General features: G+C 43.0%; 1 protein-coding gene and 1 pseudogene across 3 annotated transcripts; both read right to left on the bottom strand.

Annotated features, from left to right (window-relative positions):
* Positions 1-1,928: 1,928 nt before the first annotated feature.
* On the bottom strand, positions 1,929-10,829 carry LOC117861634 (probable adenylate kinase 5, chloroplastic). 3 transcript variants are annotated; one of them, XM_072294394.1, is made up of 19 exons: positions 10,590-10,829; positions 10,345-10,476; positions 9,662-9,790; positions 9,449-9,583; positions 8,514-8,660; positions 7,967-8,041; positions 7,783-7,849; positions 7,375-7,412; positions 7,145-7,270; positions 6,902-6,937; positions 6,734-6,814; positions 6,505-6,643; positions 4,732-4,811; positions 4,579-4,644; positions 4,087-4,116; positions 3,888-3,997; positions 3,650-3,787; positions 2,335-2,364; positions 1,929-2,236 (listed from the first exon to the last, which is right to left on the bottom strand). In XM_072294394.1, the coding sequence occupies exons 1-19, from the start codon at positions 10,773-10,775 to the stop codon at positions 2,212-2,214; spliced, it is 1,770 nt and encodes a 589-aa protein (XP_072150495.1). In that variant the 5' UTR covers positions 10,776-10,829; the 3' UTR covers positions 1,929-2,211. The 3 variants fall into 3 exon arrangements, with proteins under 3 accessions (XP_072150495.1, XP_072150494.1, XP_072150496.1); XM_072294393.1 differs by having other exon boundaries at positions 7,783-7,885; positions 10,590-10,828; XM_072294395.1 differs by lacking the exons at positions 9,662-9,790; positions 10,345-10,476; positions 10,590-10,829 and adding an exon at positions 9,638-9,644 and having other exon boundaries at positions 7,783-7,885.
* A 768-nt stretch (positions 10,830-11,597) lies between these two features.
* LOC117861780 (cysteine protease 1-like) lies at positions 11,598-19,947 on the bottom strand (annotated as a pseudogene).
* Between the last annotated feature and the right edge of the window lie 297 nt (positions 19,948-20,244).

Raw genomic sequence — 20,244 nt, 5'->3', positions numbered from 1 at the left:
GTAGGCGCGTGGTCTATAAAGGCAGCCAAGGAGTTTAGTTTAGGCAAGTAAGAAGAACCCTAAAAGTAGTCAAAGTCTCCTCGAGAGTGACGAATAGGTTCTTCGGGCTATCCCTAATTATTCATATCATTTGGTATTCGGAGCCTTAGATCCTGCAACCCTATCCTCACCAAAAAAATTTTCTAGCGCCAGATTAGATTGATTCCATCCTACGTTTCGCCTGTGCCTTCCACTGAGATTCCTACCGCTGCCCACCTCTTGTTGATCATGGAGGAGCCCATCAACCTTGCAGCCGCGGATAACAGGATCACTGCCACGATCGATTCTGTCATCGTGTCCATCTCGACTTCTTCAGCCTCCGCTGCAGGAGCATCGCCGTCGTCATCCCCTTCAACCATGATGGCAATGGCTGCACCAGCTTCTGCGCAAGTACCAGTGGAGGAAGTGGCTACACCAGTGGCAACTTCGGCAACAGCACGTCCGTTGCGAAAAAATCCACCCGAGTTTCGCTACCCGGAAATAGTGCATTCAGATGCCGAAATGCACCCGTTTTGCATCGTTTTTCATGCCATAACCATCTTTAATGACTATTTAATTAATGTAAAATTTATTAAACACTGTCGGCTCATACAGCCGATGGCACGTTAGTTCAATACTACATCTTTATTGCCTAAAAACACGTGCATGTCGAAATGTGACGGCATCCATGAGCTTCTCAGCCTCCCAGGTGATTGGCTCAAGAATTTAACATTTACTTTGTCAATTTCAGATCAAATTGACTAGCACGCCTTACATCTTTCGCAAGCCGTTGGATCCTGCACTGAAATGAAGCAGATCTCCCACATTCTCGAGCATTCGCAAAGCAAGATTTGAAGACCAAATTTTGCATAAGCACTACCCCACCCCATTCTGCGCCCGCAACAGTCCTAGATGCCTCCTCTGCTAGTCCCTCAGACGCTAACGCATGGACAAAACGCATGGTTGTCCTATACCCTGCATGTCCAAAGTCCCCGACAAGTTTTCGAACATAGCAAATCTGGATATACCTCGTCTACATCGGCCTGACTACCGTCATTGTCTTCATCTCTGGCGCCTTTCCCGTTGCGCCACCATCCTCATAGTGCCTCCTCATGCACCCACAGCTTCATGTGTGGCTCCCTTATCTGCAGCAACTTCAACAGCTATGCTGACCACATCTACCCAACGCATGGCATTCTCGACCATTGTTATTCGCCCTCAACTCAGCTGCCTCGATATCGGCACAAAGAGCAATCGTTCGCATGAGTTACTCACCAATTTTCTCTCTAGTCGCAACATCCGTACCGCGTCGACGTTATAACTACGAGGGATGTCAATCCGTCAGCTTCTACCTTCAGATTCTTCTCTAGTCTCACCGTCTGTGGTGCTTCCATTGTGACTGCGTGAGGATATTAGAGCATATTCGGTAGTTGTACATACACGAATCACAGATTGTACTCCATATATACCGGTCGAGAGCCTCAATGCAACAAATCCACCAATTCTATTCTCCTACAAGTTCTATAACCAAGGATAGAACAACTGGCTACCAGGAGCTTTCCGCTGTTCACGCCTGATATTCTCTATAACTTCTACCGACCCTAATGTTGTAGATATTATATTGAAAAGTAAAAAAACTACTAGACAAAAACAAATTTACCTCACAGAATCTTCTTTTGAATCTTTTCAAGAAATCTTGCATTCGTGAAGGTTTCATTCAATTTTTGAATTTGAGGATTTGAAATCAAAAGGTTCATTCGAATTATTGAACTTGATATTCAAGTTTCTAATGTGAAGCAGTTTGTAAGAGAAACTTTCAAACATGAAAATCGTTGATTGAAATGCCGAATACCACATATTGTAAAATTACATACCAGCAATTCAACCACTGAAGTAGGGTACTAGTAAGCTGACCAAAAAATCTCTAGAACTTTTTATCCCTCAATATGCACGTGAAGCTTTACATCAATAATTCGATACGGATATAGGTGGAGAATCTAAGGAGCAGTGAATTAGGGAAAATAGGCATTCACTCTAAGGCTGAATGGGGAAAACATATTAAACCTACAAACCAACTGCGTTTCATAGGTGATGCATGGAAAAAGTAACTTTTTTAATTTGCTTCTACCATTCTGACCTTGGAAATAATACCAAGAAGATGGACAGCATCATTCTATAAATAGATCGCTTGCCTCACAATATACCACTTAAGAAACCCCTACACAATGATCCAACATTTCAGTATCCCATAATTCACATGTGAATAATATAACAAGCAAATATTCAAATACAGAAAAAGTTAGGGCCATAAGTTACCAGAATCCTGAAGGTGCCTTTTCGTCGTCCCTGTATAAAATATGAGAAAAATTATTCCAACGTATTTTACAGTGTTAAAAAGGTATCCAGAACCACATCAGCACAGAAATAGATGTGGATGTCAGTTGCCTACAGGAAACGGTCTTGTATCAATCTAGCGCATAAACTGCCTAGTCTTATATCCAAAAATGGTTCTGGATAGAATATAAATCTAGCGCATAAACCGCCTAGTCTTATATCCAAAGATTTGTAGAGTATATATATGCACCAGTGAGAAACTTATTTGTGTTTTTCGCTATTCAAAAAATGTCAAATGTACTCGTCACTGGCGGACAAGTACTGCTGCCTACATGTCTGCCAGACAATTAGAAACATGCTTTGCAACTTGAGAGCTTGAACTACATGCATGTATAGCTCATATCCGATGACAAGCACTTGACACAGACAAACAAAACACAAACTCATCTGATCTATGGTACCCGTTGGCATCTCCACCTCCCAGACAAGGGAATAAGCCACACTCCAGTAAGGGCAAGTGTGGAGCAATCGATTTTGGGGGAAATTTCTAGAGAGCCCTATCTATTGCACACACCATCAGTCTATACATACAGACAATACATGGGCTGGGCTCACTATATGCATGGCCATTGGCCCAACAGCAAGCATCATGAAACTTCATCATCTCGTTCTTGCTCGCCATCTCACTGTGTAGCTATTGAGATTGATGAAAATGGCCCCTCCTTGACTAGAACACTGCAAGCTATCCCTATAATTTCATTAAAAAAGAATGAAAATTTAAACTGCAAAGTTTTTCCTGAAAAGACCATGATGCACCTTCACTTATGCACATCTCCCTCAACGTTCTCTCCATCTACTTTTTTTGTGACCCACATCCCTCCACTTTCCTGTGAAGAACACCTGCCCTAGCATGTTCAGTGGCAGTTGCCACCACTATGTCTGCAGTAGCAGAGGAGGCTTCCTCAATAGAACTATAGCGGAGCATATAGATGAGGCTTTCTCAAGCTCCAATGCTCCACGACTTGTGAAGGCAGCAATATTGCAAAGGAACACTGCTAGCCAGGCCTCGCAATGTGAAAATAATTACCCCCCTCAATTTTTCATTTGACTCATTTCAATCCAATCAAAAGACAACCTTGTCCCTCACGCAATCAAATGCACGTAAGTAAAAAGGTGTGTAGGTGAGTATATTTCTAGCATTTAGATATGGTTTGTGACACTCATTTCCATAGATAATTTTCCCCCTGTATCGAAAGAAACAGACTAAAGATAAATATAATGTGTTTTTCAATCTTACTTTTTCCGTCCTTTGAAAGCACTTGTAATGTCATCAGGAGTTGGCTTGTCTGTGAATTCAGCTATAAGAGCATATTTCTCTTTCCCATCGGGCTCATCAACCCTTCGATAAATCTCATATTTATTTGGATAAGCCATCCTGTAGCAATAACCCAATCTAAATATTAATGGTTGAGACAAAACAGAAACCCTAGAAAGACAGTGTGCTATTTGGAAGGACAAAAATTGGTTCCATAAACCTTAAAGCTCCCATGATAGGATAGAATGAGCCAGCATAGTAGAGAAGCCGAAATGAATAGCAAGTCTCAAATGATGCAGCATACTTTAGCCTCATGTCTCTTCCCATCGTCTGAACATCACAAGTTGAGAAGCCAACTGAATAGTCAATACTGGAAACTGTGATAAGATTAGTTTTAAGCTTCGAATAAAATCACTTACTTGCATTACACCACTTGATCCAGGCATATCCTGGAAATGTAAATTCAGGAACTTAGTTATCACCCAATAATGATACCATTATTTCTTTATACATTACAAAGAATTTAAATATAATCCAGAATTATTGGACTATAAATCACAAAGATTGGAAACTGAGAAAAGTTAAATATTAGAGAAGAACGGGTCTTCATGATTTTATTACATCTACTTTAAGATGTTCAGTAATTCATGATGTCCTTGAAGCGAATAAAAAATTAGCTAGTTTTGCATGAAAGTATCTTACATACCAAGGAATAGAGTTTCTTTGTCACCGAGTTGTACCTGTTTCTAGAAATGAGGATCCTTCATGATTTAATTTTAATTTTTAGAACTACTACCTCCAATATCCCACCAAATAGGCACAATGTATACATAAGATCTCTTCAGATTAGACATGATAACAATATTAAGGGAAGACAATAAAGGAAACAGGATATATTTTTTGGTCAAAACCTTCAGGCGAGGGTTTACAAGAATCACAGGTCTGTCACCAGCAGCATCAGTCATAGCTCTCATATCCTGCAAATTTTCTAAAATGTCAATGAAGATCGAGAGGTGGATGTTATAAACGTATTTAGAACAGAACAGAAGGAATAGAATCTTTACATCAATTATGCAGTTTCCAACAGCATTTTGGGGAGCAATGAGGACAAACATATCATCTTCTTTGTCAACCTCGCTAGCACCTGTAGTTTCAGTCAAAACATTATGATTCTAAAAAAAATCAGGAAAACCAGACAGACAAAAGATGAGAAGGGGACAAGAAATGTGTATATCCTTTGATATTCGCAGGTCGAGTTTTTTTATATCCTGTGATATTCTTTTGAGCAACGATTAGTATTTTACAAGACTCAACTGTACAAAAAGTTATCCATGCATTGAATCTATCATAATGGTATAGTGGTTATGCATACATGAGCGTCAAGATTTTTCTACTCAAAATATTTTTTTTAATGTAGCATTTGGCTCATATTCCTAACCAGTTCAGTATAATATCAATTGCAGTGAATGTGCCTAAATGGGTTATCAAGGCAATTGACAAAATTAGAAGAGCCTTTTTATGGAAAGGAAGGATTGTTGTTTGGTGTCTTGGGAAAAAGTGGCGCACCCAATCCATCTTGGAGGTCTTGCCTTTCCCAATTTACAGATCATGAGCTGGACCTTACAAATGAGATGGCTCTGGATAGAAAAAACCTCTTCAGATCAACCTTGGGCAGGGCTAAAATTCCCAGTTCACCCTCAAACCAAAGCCATGTTCTGCATTTCAGTTACCACACAAGTTGGCAATGGAACTAGTTCTCTTCTGGTCGGATAGATGGTTACATGGGTGTTCTCTGTCTGTTTTAGCTCCAGCAGTGGTCTCTTGTGTCTCGCAGAGGTGTATGTCTAGCAGGACAGTTGCACAAGCTCTTGATAACAGAACTTGGGTAAGGAACATACAAGGAAGCCTCTCTTTGGAAGGGCTGGTCCAATATATTCAAATCTGGGATTTATTAGAGGATTTCACCTTGGTCCAGGACACTGATAAACATATATGGAGACATGAGAGGAATGGTGTTTTTTCCTCCAAATCCACTTACAGGGCCTTTTTCAATGGTGCCATAACCTTTGAACCTTGGCGCAGGCTCTGGAAATCTTGGGCTCCTCCTAAGTGCAAAATATTTTTATGGCTGGCTATTAGGAACTAGTGCTGGACTGCAGAGTGCAGACAGGTTAGCAAAGAGAGGACTCCCTCACCCTGATCAGTGTGTTTTGTGTGATCAAGAGGAAGAGACAGTGCAGCACATTCTTACCAACTGTGTTTTTGCTCGTCAATGGTGGTAATTCTGCTAGCTCCTCTTGGCCTAGAGAGCATAGTTCCAAGAAGGAATGAAAAGAGCTTTGCTGATTGGTGGAGGAAATCATATAAAAAAGTAGGGAAAGCCCAAAGAAAAGGATTTAACAGCACGGTTATACTAGGAGCTTGGACGCTATGGAACCACAGAAACAAGGGAGTTTTTGATGGGGCAGCCCCTTCTTTGCAAGCAGCACATCAGTTCTTTAAAGAAGAGTTGAAGCTTTGGGGCCTTGCCGGTGCTAAAAGGATTCAGGATTTATTTCATGGTCAAGGGGAGGGTCAAGTGAGGTTCTTAGTTTAGGTCTGTGGGGTGGTGCAGCAGTCTTATTTCCTCCTTTGTGAGGAAACGAGACTGCTTTGTACGGGGATCCTTCCCCTTCTTTCTCTCTTAATATAAAGATATGCAGCTCTCCTGCATGTTCGATAAAAAAATATCAATTGCAGTTCTCTTCAAGATGCACTGGGTGATGATTCAACATAACAGTTATTATGCTTCATTTCATGTCATGCTATCTGAAGTATTGAGTAAGTGGGAAACAGACCTACAGCTCCAATATTAATGAAGGTACCCTTCGCCCCATAGTCACCCCAGTCCATGAATTCCAAAATTTTTCTGGTTCCTGCCAGTTGAAGTGGGATGCCAGCAAATGCACCTTGCCCCATGGAGCCTTGAACACAGACCTGGTATCAAGTGACTAGTCTCATAATTTTGTTACTCAGGAAGAAGGGATGGGGATGAGAAATAGTATATGCATTTGTTGCAATAATAACCTTGACACGTTTTCCATCATCAGCAAAGGATAGAGAAAGTTCTCTTACAAGTTCCATAAGGGTTCCTATGCGATAAACATCCTGCCCATTAAAAAGATGTGGCTGAAGTTAAAACCAGAAGTGTTCTCTGACGGTCATCACAAAATGTATGTATGAGCACACTCTTACCATTTCAGGGTTAAGTTCAGGGATGTTGATATCTATCTGCATGTTTGGGGAAATGAGGACAGATGTCAGCATATCTCAGTTTATTCTTAAATAGTATAGGTAACTGAACTAAAAACAATTATTCAGTTACACAAATTAATCACCAATATTTTAGTGGCAATAATACAAAGTGCCTAAATTATGTCCTCTTGTTATTCCAATCTTTTAAAGAAATTAACATAAATTGAAAAGATAAGCAGCAACCTGCAACCGAGTCTTTTTATCTTCAATAGCACGTTTTGTAGCTTGTAATACATCATCGTAGAAGTATTTCCTAATTTCCCTGGAATGTGGAATGTTATTCAATCTTGTTGGAATTCCACGCCACTCCTGAGTCACAGCCGTTAAAAGCATGAATGATACAGATACAAGTCTTTGAACATCACTTAAAAGTTACTGCATAAGATGAAACTAAAGCATTATCTTGTGCATACATTTTTTGAACCTGTATCCACAGAAGCTGGTGATTTTCCTGTAAATGAAAAGGTTTGATCATTTTTTTGCCTTGCTGTGGGGTACTTGTTTACATCAATCACAATCTACCACTAGCCTAGATGGATCTCCCTAGTAAATACTAATACAGCTTAAGATCAAAGAGACCCTAGTAAATAGTAATACAGCTTAAGATCAAATAGATGAATTGATTAGATACATGCGCTATACCAATATAATTCCATCACTTAGTTTACACAGGAGTAGCACATGATAGTTATTATCAATGATATTAGTTTTTTCACAAAGGAAAAATCACAGTAGCTAACTGATAAAGTGGACTTAGTTCATGTTGGTTATCACTTATCGGCATAAGAGATTAATAAATAACTTAATTCTCATGCTCTCACCATTTGCTTTGATCAACTTGTTTGCTGAAGTGTTCTCACAGATCTTCTGTAATAGGGAATCTATCTCCTGAAAAATGACTTCAACAGGGCGATTTCCATCAATCTGTATTCTTGTGAGGAACAAAATATTACTCTCAGTTTGTAGTTTAGGTTGCTCTGATAATCACTAGGAATACACAAGAACCTGATTAAGAAAATCTGAGTATGCAGGAAGAATAGCTTCAGAATTTTGCTTGTATGTATCAAGACGTGATTTAACCTGCAAAATAAAGAACAAACTTATAGTTTAGCAAATATTACTGCATAAAAAAAATATAAGTTAAGTACAGTGAGTAAATTGGGATGTCTTTGAGTCCTGTCAAAAACATGTTCAAGCTGCAAGGATTACTGTCTTGCATTGTTCGAAATTGTCCTTCAAAGTACCTACAGCATCTTCCAAAATACAAAGGAATGCTTGCAAATCAAGTCCTGAGAATCTAGCACCATATTTGAATAACATAAATACATATTCAGATCTTATCGCTGAACTGAGGACTGTTTCTACCATTTTGTAAGCCTATTAAAATTATTTTGGTTTATATTTATGTTGGTTTACTTAGGAGGGCGATACGAGGTCACTTCTGTTTCTTCTACCTCCATAAAACAGCAAGTCAGCAACTGTTTGTTTGGATCTTTGGTCTTAAGATGACAGAAAACAAAACAAAACGTTACTAAGTGGGCAATGCAAGAACCTTCTCAAATGTATCGTCAGAACGTGTAATAAGTCGGGCAGAAATCTCCTCATTCTCCGGGGGGAAGTTTTTTACATGGTAAATTTTGCCAGTCACAGGATCCAGCCGTCTTCCAACACATCTGTTGATTAGAATGTCATCAGGAACCTGAATTCAATGAGAGCAAAATATTGAAGTGCAAGAGGTCAAAGGTATCTGTGTTAAACTACCCAAGAAAATGTATCTATGTTACACAGCAACACAATGTCAGGTAAGAACGGAAGAACCAAAAAAGCACGGTATTATATTATCACCAGATTAAAACTTTAGTGTTACCAAAAAAAAAAGAGATAAAGCGTTATAGCCACAAATGCACAACATAACCACAGATGCATATATGTGCCCTAAAAAACACAGATGCATATATGACACAACATACCAAATAATTGATCAAGCTACTGCTGCTGCTGTATTGAATTCACACAGGCATGCGCATTGGTGCAACAGAAGGTACCAAAGTGACAAAATAATTAAAAGTAAAAGGTACAGACTGGAAAAGAACTCAACTTAATGTTTATTATTAAATCCATTTTAAATTATTGATTTATTTTCACAGCTATTCTAAACTTGCACTTTGCTGCACAGAGCTATGAAGTATTAACAAGTTATCAAATCTGAGTCAACATATTAAGCTCATATTATTTTTTTCCAAAGACATTAAGCTCATATTAGAAAGTTATTTGAAAGGAAAAGGTTTGAACATCCTCTCATTTGTTGGACACTCTGATCTGACATAATTGCAGAAATAAAATGTAATACTCATAAAGGATTGTGGCCATGCCTATAAATAAAATCATGGATAACATTCTGGAAGTGAAATCCAACACGCCAACATAATACTTGTCAAAATTAAATATTAGAAACACATGTCATATATGTAGTTAATTTTGACTTACTTCCAGCACAATGAATATATCTGGTCTTATTTTCAAACTTTCAAGGCTTTGTGCTTGACTGAAGCTCCTGGGGTAGCCATCAAGAAGCCACCCTCTTTCTTGTACATCTGGTTGTGATAGTCGGGATACCACCATCTACTTGGAATAGCAGGTAATTAGATAGCTCACAGAATTCTACCGAAAGATCATATCTGTGACAAACAAGCCACATACATCTGTGACAACTTGATCCGGTACAAGCTTTCCACTGCCCATATATTCCTTTGCTTTTTTGCCAATTTCTGTGCCAGAAGATACTTCAGCTCGCAGAAGATCTCCAGTTGATATGTGAACTAAACCATACTAAAAGAAAAGCAAAACAATAGAAAACAACATTAGAAGACTCAGGGTCAACATAAACTTTGCTACTGCACAAAACCAGAGTCGAAATGGAAAAACAAAAGTATAAAGCTTAATATATAGAGAATATGGGTGCAGTGCAAGTGCAAGTGCTAGTATTAAATATGTCAAACCAATAACCATTTTCTGATGCATGCATAGCATTACATGAAGCCTTACATTCTTATACCAAGTAGAGAAATCTTCTAAAGAAAAATTGTATATCAAATTAGCATATCAATATTTTCAGAGGGTTTATTTTGATCACTATTAGTCTACTCTGTATTACTTACTACTGATCTCCTATGCACAGATGTCTGGAACATTCAGATCTCTGCAGATTGGCACAACACAAAATTTAATTGGTAATTTCACATTAACAAGTTGACATTGAGTTCGCTTCACCTAAAATCTAGATTATGGACGACTCGGACCCAACACAAATAGATTGAGCATTCAGAGCAGTTGACACCGAAGAAAATGTCGGCACAACATTGTAATTGGGTTCCACATTTCACCTTCTCGACGATCATGCGGCATTGCGTCCCTTTGCCCGACGCGGGCGCTCCCGAGATCATCACCTTGAGCGGAGCATTCCCCCGCGCCGGCATCGAAGCCTCCTCCGCGGCCCGGCACCGAAGTCCTAGACCCTAATGAAAAGCGGCACCACAAATCGGTCGGACAGAAGTGTATCAAACGCCAGTCGCGACCAGGAAGGACATCGTGGATCAAATTAAAACTAAACTGATTCGTAGTTACGAACCCAGGGCTTTGGTTTGAGGGCGCCGGCCGGGGCGCAGACGGAGGGGACGACCGGTGAGGAGGACAACGCCAGAGACGGGTAGCAGGACGGCGACGGCGAGATGCGGCGGATCGCGGGGCCATGGCAGCGGTGGGTCCCCGGCGCGGCGAGAGGAGGCGAGGTCTTGGCCGGGGAGAAGGCCGCCATTTGCGCGGTGAGGAGGACTTGGGGTGGGGGGGAGGCCGCGTGTCCGCAACCACAAGTGTTGTGTGGAGGGAAAACAGAGGGAGAGGACTGAGGCCGCCGCACACGAGGATTGGGGTCCCGTTGCGTGCTGACGTGGCAGCACCTCCTCTCCTAGCGACCAGTCTCCACTAGCCAGTGGTGGTCCCTGCCTATTTCTTAAATTCTGGTTTTTAGTTTTTTATTATTTTGTTAACAATTTTTGAGGTAATTATTGTACGCGTACTTAGATATAAATGACTAACCAGTTCTCGATTTTTAATGATAAATCTACTGATATCTTGATTATCGCTATGAATTTTTGCATATTGATTATCAAAGTAAATAAAGTTTATTTTAACTTAAATAAAGCTAGATGGACTTGTATTTGTAATTCAGAGAAAATACGTCCAGGAAGGGGTGAACATCCCTGATAAACAATTGAAGTAGTCTGTTTGGTTTATCAGTAAATTTCATAAACCTTAAGCTAACAGTTATCAACCTACAATATTTTGTGCCCATTTCAATTCATTAATTTAGGTTACAATCCCACAACACTATAACTTGTGATCATTATATGTCAAATTTGAAAAACGGTAAATATCATACAAGTTCAGTCATGAAAAGAGAATAATCACCAAGCTGTAGTTTTACAAGGATACAACTCAAAATACTGAAATATATATTTACAAAATGAGTACGTAATATGGTTGATTTGTGACTATTAGCATAGTCAATCAACTAACGAAATAATATAATGCTAGTGCTTAATTAAGTACAAAAGAAAATCTGACGTTATTAATTGGGCTAAGCAGTGCCTAATAAATTAAAACGCAAAGACCGAACTAGCTCCTCTACAATGGAGAGTCCCCGCTGTCGCTTCGCCGGGAAACGGAGCATCGCCTCGACGGTGTCCGAGCTGTTCTTGCTGTTGGAGCAGGTGCGGGTCTTGGCATTGCAGACGGAGTGATCCGCCGGGCAGCAGGTGGAGTGGTCCTTGCAGCAGGTGGCGCCCTCGGCGGGGCAGCAGCCCCAGACGAGGCACACGTTCCTGACGCCGTAGGTGCAGCAGCAGGTGCTCCCCGTCGGGCACGTGCTGTGGCGGAGGCAGGCCTGCGGCACCACGGGGGACGGCGGCGCGGGGATCGGGTTAGGCCCGTCCTTGACGGGGTACGACGCCTCCATGGCGATGCCGCACTTGCCGGTGCGCGCCGTCACGTTGCGCTTCATCCGGATGTAGCCGGCCTCGCCCCAGTCGGCACCCCACGAGTTGCGCACGAGCCAGTAGTCATTGCCGTCCTCATCGGTGCCGTACCCTACCTCCACCACGCCGTGGTCCAGCGATGTGCCGCACCTGCCGGTGAACACGCCCTGCACATGCACAGAATTGTATTGCATGGTTATTGGTTGACCTGTCAGTGATCGAGATACAAACGAAGCTTATTAATTTGTCAGTGAGCTAGTAGCTGACCGATTCGTAGAGCTGGAACTCGCGGCCGCCGGCCTCGATGGCCACGTAATATGAACCCGCTAGGGGTGATTCCCGATCTTTCGATGAGACGCGTGGGATAACTCGATTGGTCGATGGAGACGACGTTCACGGCCCGACTACAGCCTTCCAAGCTGCGCCTTAGCAACCGATACACCACCTCCAATGGCTGCCGCGATCTTGTGGAGCGCGTCACCCGGCCACTAGGGCACTCGTCCTGCAAGCAATCGAAGAACTAGCAAGAACAAGTATAACAAGTACTGAATTTACTAGATGTAGATGAAGGTTTCCAACTCAATTTCAATACGGTGGGGTTCCGAAGACAGCAAGACGGGCGGCTGATCCAGCACGCGCGCTTACAAGCAAGTAGCGAGAGCTAAACTTGATCTAAACAAAACCCAATCTGTTTGTGGCGGCTCTAATCCTTATTAATACCTAGGATGACGATCAGGAGGGTGTTGGGGTCGTGTCCCAACCCTAGGACATGTCCCTAATGGACCCAACTTGATACACGGCCCATTGGGCCAAAATAAGGTGACGCAGCACCAGAAAACCTATCGGTAGTAAATTGGTCATTGCGACCGCCTCAGACCAGATATGGACTTGATTCTAGATCCATATGAAAATAGACTTCATAACAAATCCGTGAAGTACTTGAACGCCCCAATCCGTGTCCGTATGCGACCGTGGTGACCATCACAAGTTGGTACTGTCCTGGAGTCCGAATCCAGCCTGCGCGAGTCCGTTTCTCTTTCGGTCTTCTCCATGATTCCTAACCAAAACAAGAGTGCACGCGTCTCCATGATCTAAATAGGATGTATAGGAACTCAAGAGTGAACTTACTTGATAATTAAGTTCACGAGCACGGGCGCGAGTTATCGGACCAGAAACTGGTACTTGTGTAGGTGTGGATGTATCGTTGGTGTTGATGTCCTCATCATCCTCCCCTTCTTGCATTTGAGTCGTCCTCGACTCAAGCTCTTCTTCTTCTTCCAAATATGGCTTCAAATCTGCAATGTTAAATGTGGGACTAACCCCAAAATCGGAAGGCAGATCGAGCTTATATGTATTATCATTAACTTTCTCCAAGAGTTTAAAGGGTCCATCAGCCCGAGGCATCAATTTAGACTTTCGCAATTCAGGAAACCTATCCTTTCTCAAGTGCAACCAAACTAAGTCGCCAGGTTCCAATATTATTTCCTTTCTACCTTTATCACCGGCAAACTTATATTTAGCATTCATACGCTCTATGTTTTCTTTAGTTGTTTCATGCAGTTTTAACATCAATTCAGCACGCTTAGTAGCATCAAAATTTAATTTTTCAGAAGATGGCAAAGGCATCAAATCAATAGGAGCACGAGGCAAGAAACCATATACAATCTGAAATGGGCACATCTTTGTAGTAGAATGCAGCGAACGATTATAACCAAATTCAATGTGAGGCAAACAATCTTCCCACATCTTAATGTTCTTCTTTAAAACAGCCCGTAACATAGTAGATAAAGTTCTATTGACAAATTTAGTTTGACCATCAGTTTGGGGATGACATGTAGTAGAAAATAAAAGCTCTGATACCAACTAATATGAACCCGCTATGGGTGATTCCCGATCTTTCGATGAGAGGCATGGGATAACTCGATTGGTCGATGGAGACAACGTTCACGGCCCGACTACAGCCTTCCAAGCTGCGCCTTAGCAACCGATACACCACCTCCAATGGCTGCCGCGATCTTGTGGAGCGCGTCACCCGGTCACTAGGGCACTCGTCCTGCAAGCAATCGAAGAACTAGCAAGAACAAGTATAACAAGTACTGAATTTACTAGATGTAGATGAAGGTTTCCAACTCAATTTCAATACGGTGGGGTTCCGAAGATAGCAAGACGGGCGGATGATCCAGCACGCGCGCTTACAAGCAAGTAGCGAGAGCTAAACTTGATCTAAACAAAACTCAATCTGTTTGTGGCGGCTCTAATCCTTATTAATGCCTAGGAGGACGACCAGGAGGGTGTTGGGGTCGTGCCCCAACCCTAGGACATGTCCCTAATGGACCCAACTTGATACACGGCCCATTGGGCCAAAATAAGGTGACGCAGCACTGGAAAACTTATCGGTAGTAAATTGGTCATTGCGACCGCCTCAGACCAGATATGGACTTGATTCTAGATCCATATGAAAATAGACTTCATAACAAATCCGTAAAGTACTTGAACGCCCCAATCCGTGTCCGTATGCGACCGTGGTGACCATCACAAGTTGGTACTGTCCTGGAGTCCGAATCCAGCCTGCGCGAGTCCGTTTCCCTTTCGGTCTTCTCCATGATTCCTAACCAAAACAAGAGTGCACGCGTCTCCATGGTCTAAATAGGATGGACAGGAACTCAAGAGTGAACTTACTTGATGATTAAGTTGACGAGCACGGGCGCGAGTTATCGGACCAGAAACTGGTACTTGTGTAGGTGTGGATGTATCGTTGGTGTTGATGTCCTCATTACCACGGTGACGGGCTGGTGCGCGACGGCCTTCTGCAGGGACATCTCGTCGTTGCTGGGGACATCCTCGAAGCCGTTGATGGAGATGACCTTGCGGGCCTTCTTGGCGAGGTCGCACCTGCCGTCCCGGGCAGTGTAGGGGTAGTCCTCGTCGGTGTCGATGCCGCCGTTCCGGGCGATGAAGGCGAAGGCATCGTCCATCATCCCACCGTTGCACCCGCTGTTTTGCCCGTTCTTGGAGCAGTCCACCAGCTCCTGCTCCGACAGCGTCACGAGGTCGCCGGTGACGATCTTGTTGATCCCTTCCACGTCAACACACCGATCAAAGAAAGCATCGATCGATCACTAACCATGCATGATCGTTGATCAAATCAGACCATGATGCAGCTAGCGATTGGTATTAATTCGTAACGCATTGGCCTTGGTTCTTGACGTGAGCGACGGCGCCCTTCTGCCTCCAGTCCACACACTCCGGCAGGGCCTCGACGCCATCGTGGCGGTACCTCTCCCCGATGGTCACGGCGGCACCGCGTCCCCTGCCGCCGCCCGTGGCGCTGGCGCTGAGGTATGCGGCGCGGAACTCCTCGTTGGTGAGGTCGGCGAAGCGGTTCATCCCGAGGCAGTAGCCGCGCGTGCCGGCACCGGCGTTGTGCACGTCCACGAACCTGAGGTTGTCCCAGAACGCCCGGAACCGGCGGTCGTACTTCTCGCCGCCGACGGCGGCCTTGTACGCCTTTCGATACCGTGCGAGCCACTAGTCGTACATGTTGGAAAATTAGGCAATTATATGATTAAATTCCGAACTATATTTCTTATAGCAAGAATGAAACCTAGCATGCAAATCTCTAACATACTAGGCAACAGCAAGCACAACATCATGTTTTCATAAAACATGCTGAAGTAACAGATCAGATCACGGCGTACGTACTTTGCGGGTGCAGCCGTGATGGGAAGCGGTGCCGCTGGAACGACCACGGTGTTGCGGATGGAGCACAGTAGACGACGCTAAAGACGATGAGCCGCCGCAACGCCGGACTTGGACGGAAGACGAATCGTGGTGAAGACCTTGAGCAGTCTCCCTGAACGCTTCCCAAAAACCTTATTCGCCCTCTCCTGGTGCAGGATCACAAGAGCGAGAGGTTCTGGAGACCTGCTCTCCCGTTCGTCGGTGCACGCCGACACTCGGGATGGAGTAGATTACGGTGGCGGCGCAACAGCGAGAAGAGGTAAAAATCTAACTAGTACAGACCACCTTAGGGATATCCTAACTTGGGGACCTTCCCGTATAGTAGTCTATATTGCGTCTTTTCCATGAGGGAGGTGGTCCATGTATATAGGGAGGAAAGTCCAAACACCCTCATCTATTAGCAATATGGGACTAATAGATGGTGTACCCCCTCTTTACGCTAATGGGCCTTTGAGATTTATTCAGAATTATCATTTATATGGGCCAAGCCCATATATCTAATAGTACATGGCGCGCGCCTGGGCCTCCGTGCGCTCCATGCCGACAGTGGTCGTGTCGCGCGCCGCGGCGGCCGGCGAGGCGAGGAGGAGGAGGAAGGCCAGCGCGACTGCGGTGAGGCCGCGGCTGGCGCCTGCAGCCAACAGAAACACAAGGCATATTGCCATCCTGCCTTACAGCACACATGCCTTGCAGCATATTTGCCTCAGCATTTGAGAGTATTGCATCTTCACATAGAGAGGGTTTAAAAAATTACTCTCCTCGGTCAACCGATAGCTTGTTCTTCCCAGATCCTAATTCACGGGATCTCCGATCACATAGGTTGGGTTACTACTATGACAACTCAAATGGGTCTCATATCCATCTCCCTTGATGCACCTTCTATCACATTCCGTGATAGCCCTTTTGTAAAGGGATCTGCTAAGATTCTATCTGTTTGAATATAAGTCACACTTATTACTCCGGAGTTTCTCAATTTCCTAACAGACTTCAGTCGTCTCTTGATATGTCTTGATGACTTCGCATTATCCTTAGCACTGTTCACTTTGACTATCACCGTTTAATTATCACAGTTGATAAGGATTGCTGACACTGGTTTATCAACAACAGGCAAGTCCATGAAGAGTTCACGCAGTCACTCTACCTCAACAGTGGCTGTTTCCAAAGCAGTAAGCTCTGCTTCCATGGTTGACTTCATCAAAATGGTCTGTTTACAAGACCTCCATGATATCGCACCACCTCCAAGGGTAAACACATACCCACTCGTGGCATATAGTTCATCAGCGTCTGATAACCAGTTCGAATCACTATATCCCTCAAGCGCAGCAGGGTGCCCAGAATAGTGAATCCCATAGCTCATTGTACCCACCAAGTAGCGCATAACCCTTTCAAGTGCATGTCAATGATCAATGCCCGGGTTTGACATGAACCTGCTCAATTTGCTCACAGCAAAGGATATATCAGGTCTCGTTGCGCTAGCTAAGTACATGAGTGAACCGATTATCAAAGAGTATCTCAGTTGGTCTTTCGCCGTTTTCTTGTTCTTTTTTAGTATCATGCTGGGATCATAAGGTGTTGGAGAAGACTTAATGTCTATGTAACCAAAACGGTTCAAGACCTTCTCAACATAATGAGACTGCGAAAGAGTAATCCCATTCTCATCCTTAATCAGCTTGATGTTCAGAATAACATCAGCTTCTCCTAGATCTTTCATATCAAAATTCAGTAATAGAAAAGACTTGACCTCATTGATCACATCAATGTTTGTGCCAAAGATCAGTATGTCATCCACGTACAAGCACAATATAACTCCTTCACCCCCACCATGGCGATAGTACACGCATCTATCAGCCTCATTAACGACAAAGCTCGCAGAAGTTAAAGTTCTATCAAACTTATCATGCCATTGTTTAGGTGCTTGTTTCAGAACATACAACGACTTCAACAACTTACACACCTTGCTTTCTTGACCCTTCACCGCAAACCCCTCAGGCTGATCCATATAGATCTCCTCTTCCAACTCTCCATTTAGGAAAGCTATCTTTACATCCATCTAGTGGATGATAAGACTATACGAGGCAGCCAGAGAAAGTAGTGCTCGAATAGAGGTCAGTCTAGCAACAGGTGAATATGTATCAAAGAAGTTTTCACCTTCCTTTTGTGTGTAACCTTTGGCCACAATCCTAGCCTTGTACTTGTCAATAGTACCATCAAGCCTAAGCTTCTTCTTGAACACCCACTTACATCCCACTAGTTTGCAACCATAGGGTCGTTCAGTAAACTCCCACGTTCCATTAGAAAGAATCAAATCCATCGCACTTTGGACAGCTTCTTTCCAATCATCTGCATCTGGAGATGCATATACCTCAACAATGGACGTGGGAGTAGCATCCACAAGGTACACAGTGAAATCATCACCAAAGGATTTTGTAACCCTTTGTCTCTTGCTCCTTCTAGGAGCTTCACTGCCATCCTTCTCTAGGACATCCTCATGCTCAAACTCATTTGGTTGTTCAGAAGACTCAACAGGTGCATTATTTATTTCAGCAGAAAGTCTAGAGTTGCTATTCATATCTTTAAGAGGAAAGATATTCTCGAAAAATGTTGCATCACGAGATTCCATAATAGTATCAACATGCATATCAGGGACCTAAGATTTAACTACTAAAAATCTATAAGCAATGCTCCCTCAAGTTGGTTCTCAACCTCAGCCTTATAAATTTTAAAGTAGTCTAATGCTTCATCCTTAGTTTGTAACAAATAAATGTAGCAAAATCTTGTCGCATCATCAATCAAAGTCATGAAATATCTCTTTCCACCTTTTGTCAACACACCATTCATCTCGCACAAATCAGAATGTATGAGTTCTAGAGGTGCCGAGTGTCTCCCCTCAGCCGCCTTATGAGGCTTCCGAGGTTGTTTTGATTGCACACAACTCTGGCACTTGGAACCTTTGGCAATGGTGAAGTTCGGAATTAAACACATGCTGGATAGCCGAGACATTAAAGCAAAATTTATATGACACAAACGTGAATGCCAAGTACTTGCACCATCACTAACGTTGCCACAAATATGGTTCACTGATTTATTACAGAAATTTGCAAGGAAAAAGTGGAACAAGCCTCCGCACTCATAGCCTTTACTAATGAATTGTCCATGTTTAGACATGACTAATTTATTGGACTCTAGCACTACCTTAAACCCGTCCTTACATAGGACCGACCCGCTCACTAAATTCTTGTTGATAGTAGGGACATGCTGCACGTTCCTTAGCTGCATGATCTTTCCCGAAGTAAACTTCAGATCTACCATACCAACACCATGAACAATAGCATGTGACCCATTCCTCATCAGTACGGAGGAACCCCGGGCGACTTGGTAAGAAGAAAACATGGAGATGTCAGCACACACATGAACATTGGTACCCGTATCAAGCCACCAACTAGTGGAATGAAAAACTGAAAGAACAGTAGGTAAATTACCGTACCCGTCTCCAGTGTTGCCTATGGTCACCATGTTGACATCCTTGGGCCCATTTGCCTTTCTGCCCTTGCGGTCTGCACGCTCTGGACAATCCTTAGAGAAGTGTCCAAGCTCACCACAAGTAAAGCAACTCATCTTAGCCTTATTTTTCTTCTTCTTGAAGGTAGTAGTCTTGATGACTTTGTTCTTGCCACGTGGGAATTTCTAGACCATGTTGGCGCTAGACTGACCTTGGTCTCCTATCTCAACAGTATCCTTCTTCCGAGCTTTCTCCTCAACATCAAGGGGCGCTATCAGACTTTCAACTGATATCTCATGTCTCCTATGTTTCAGAGAAGTGGCGAAGTTCCTCCTTGAAGAAGGCAGCATTGCAATTATGCAACCAGCCACAAACTTGTCGGGTAATTGACACTTGAGGAGCTCAAGATCCTTTACAATGCACTGCACCTCATGAGCCTATTCCACCACAGAACGGTTGTTCACCATCCTGTAGTCATGTAAACTCTCCATGAGGTATAGTTCACTGCCTACATCTGCTGCATCATACCTTGCAACCAGAGCATCCCACAGCACCTTCGCATCTGTCATGTCTATGTAGACATCGACCAGATGGTCAGATATGTTGCTAATGATACATCCCACGAAAAGGTTATTGGCATCATCGAACTTTTTCTGCGCTTTAGCAGTAAGTTCGCCTTCAGGTTTGCCAAGCCTCATGTCCCAGATGTTCATGGCATTAAACCATAGGCAAACCTTTGATTTCCATTTCTTAAAGTTCATACCGATAAATTTTTCCGGCCTCAGTGACTCAGCAAAACTAGCTATACTAGAATTAACAGATTGCCTATAATAAGGTTTTTGGATTGTTGGAAAATTAGGCAATTGTATGATTAAATTCCGAACTATATTTCTTATAGCAAGAATAAAATCTAGCATACAAATCTCTAACATACTAGGCAACAACAAGCACAACATCATGTTCTCATAAAACATGCTGAAGTAACAAATCAGATCACGGCGTACGTACTT

The sequence above is a fragment of the Setaria viridis genome, chromosome 6, assembly GCF_005286985.2.
Source record: "Setaria viridis chromosome 6, Setaria_viridis_v4.0, whole genome shotgun sequence".
NCBI classification, from domain to species: Eukaryota; Viridiplantae; Streptophyta; class Magnoliopsida; order Poales; family Poaceae; genus Setaria; species Setaria viridis.
The sequence above is the reverse complement of the archived record's forward strand: the minus strand, read 5'-3'. Positions and strand labels throughout refer to the sequence as shown.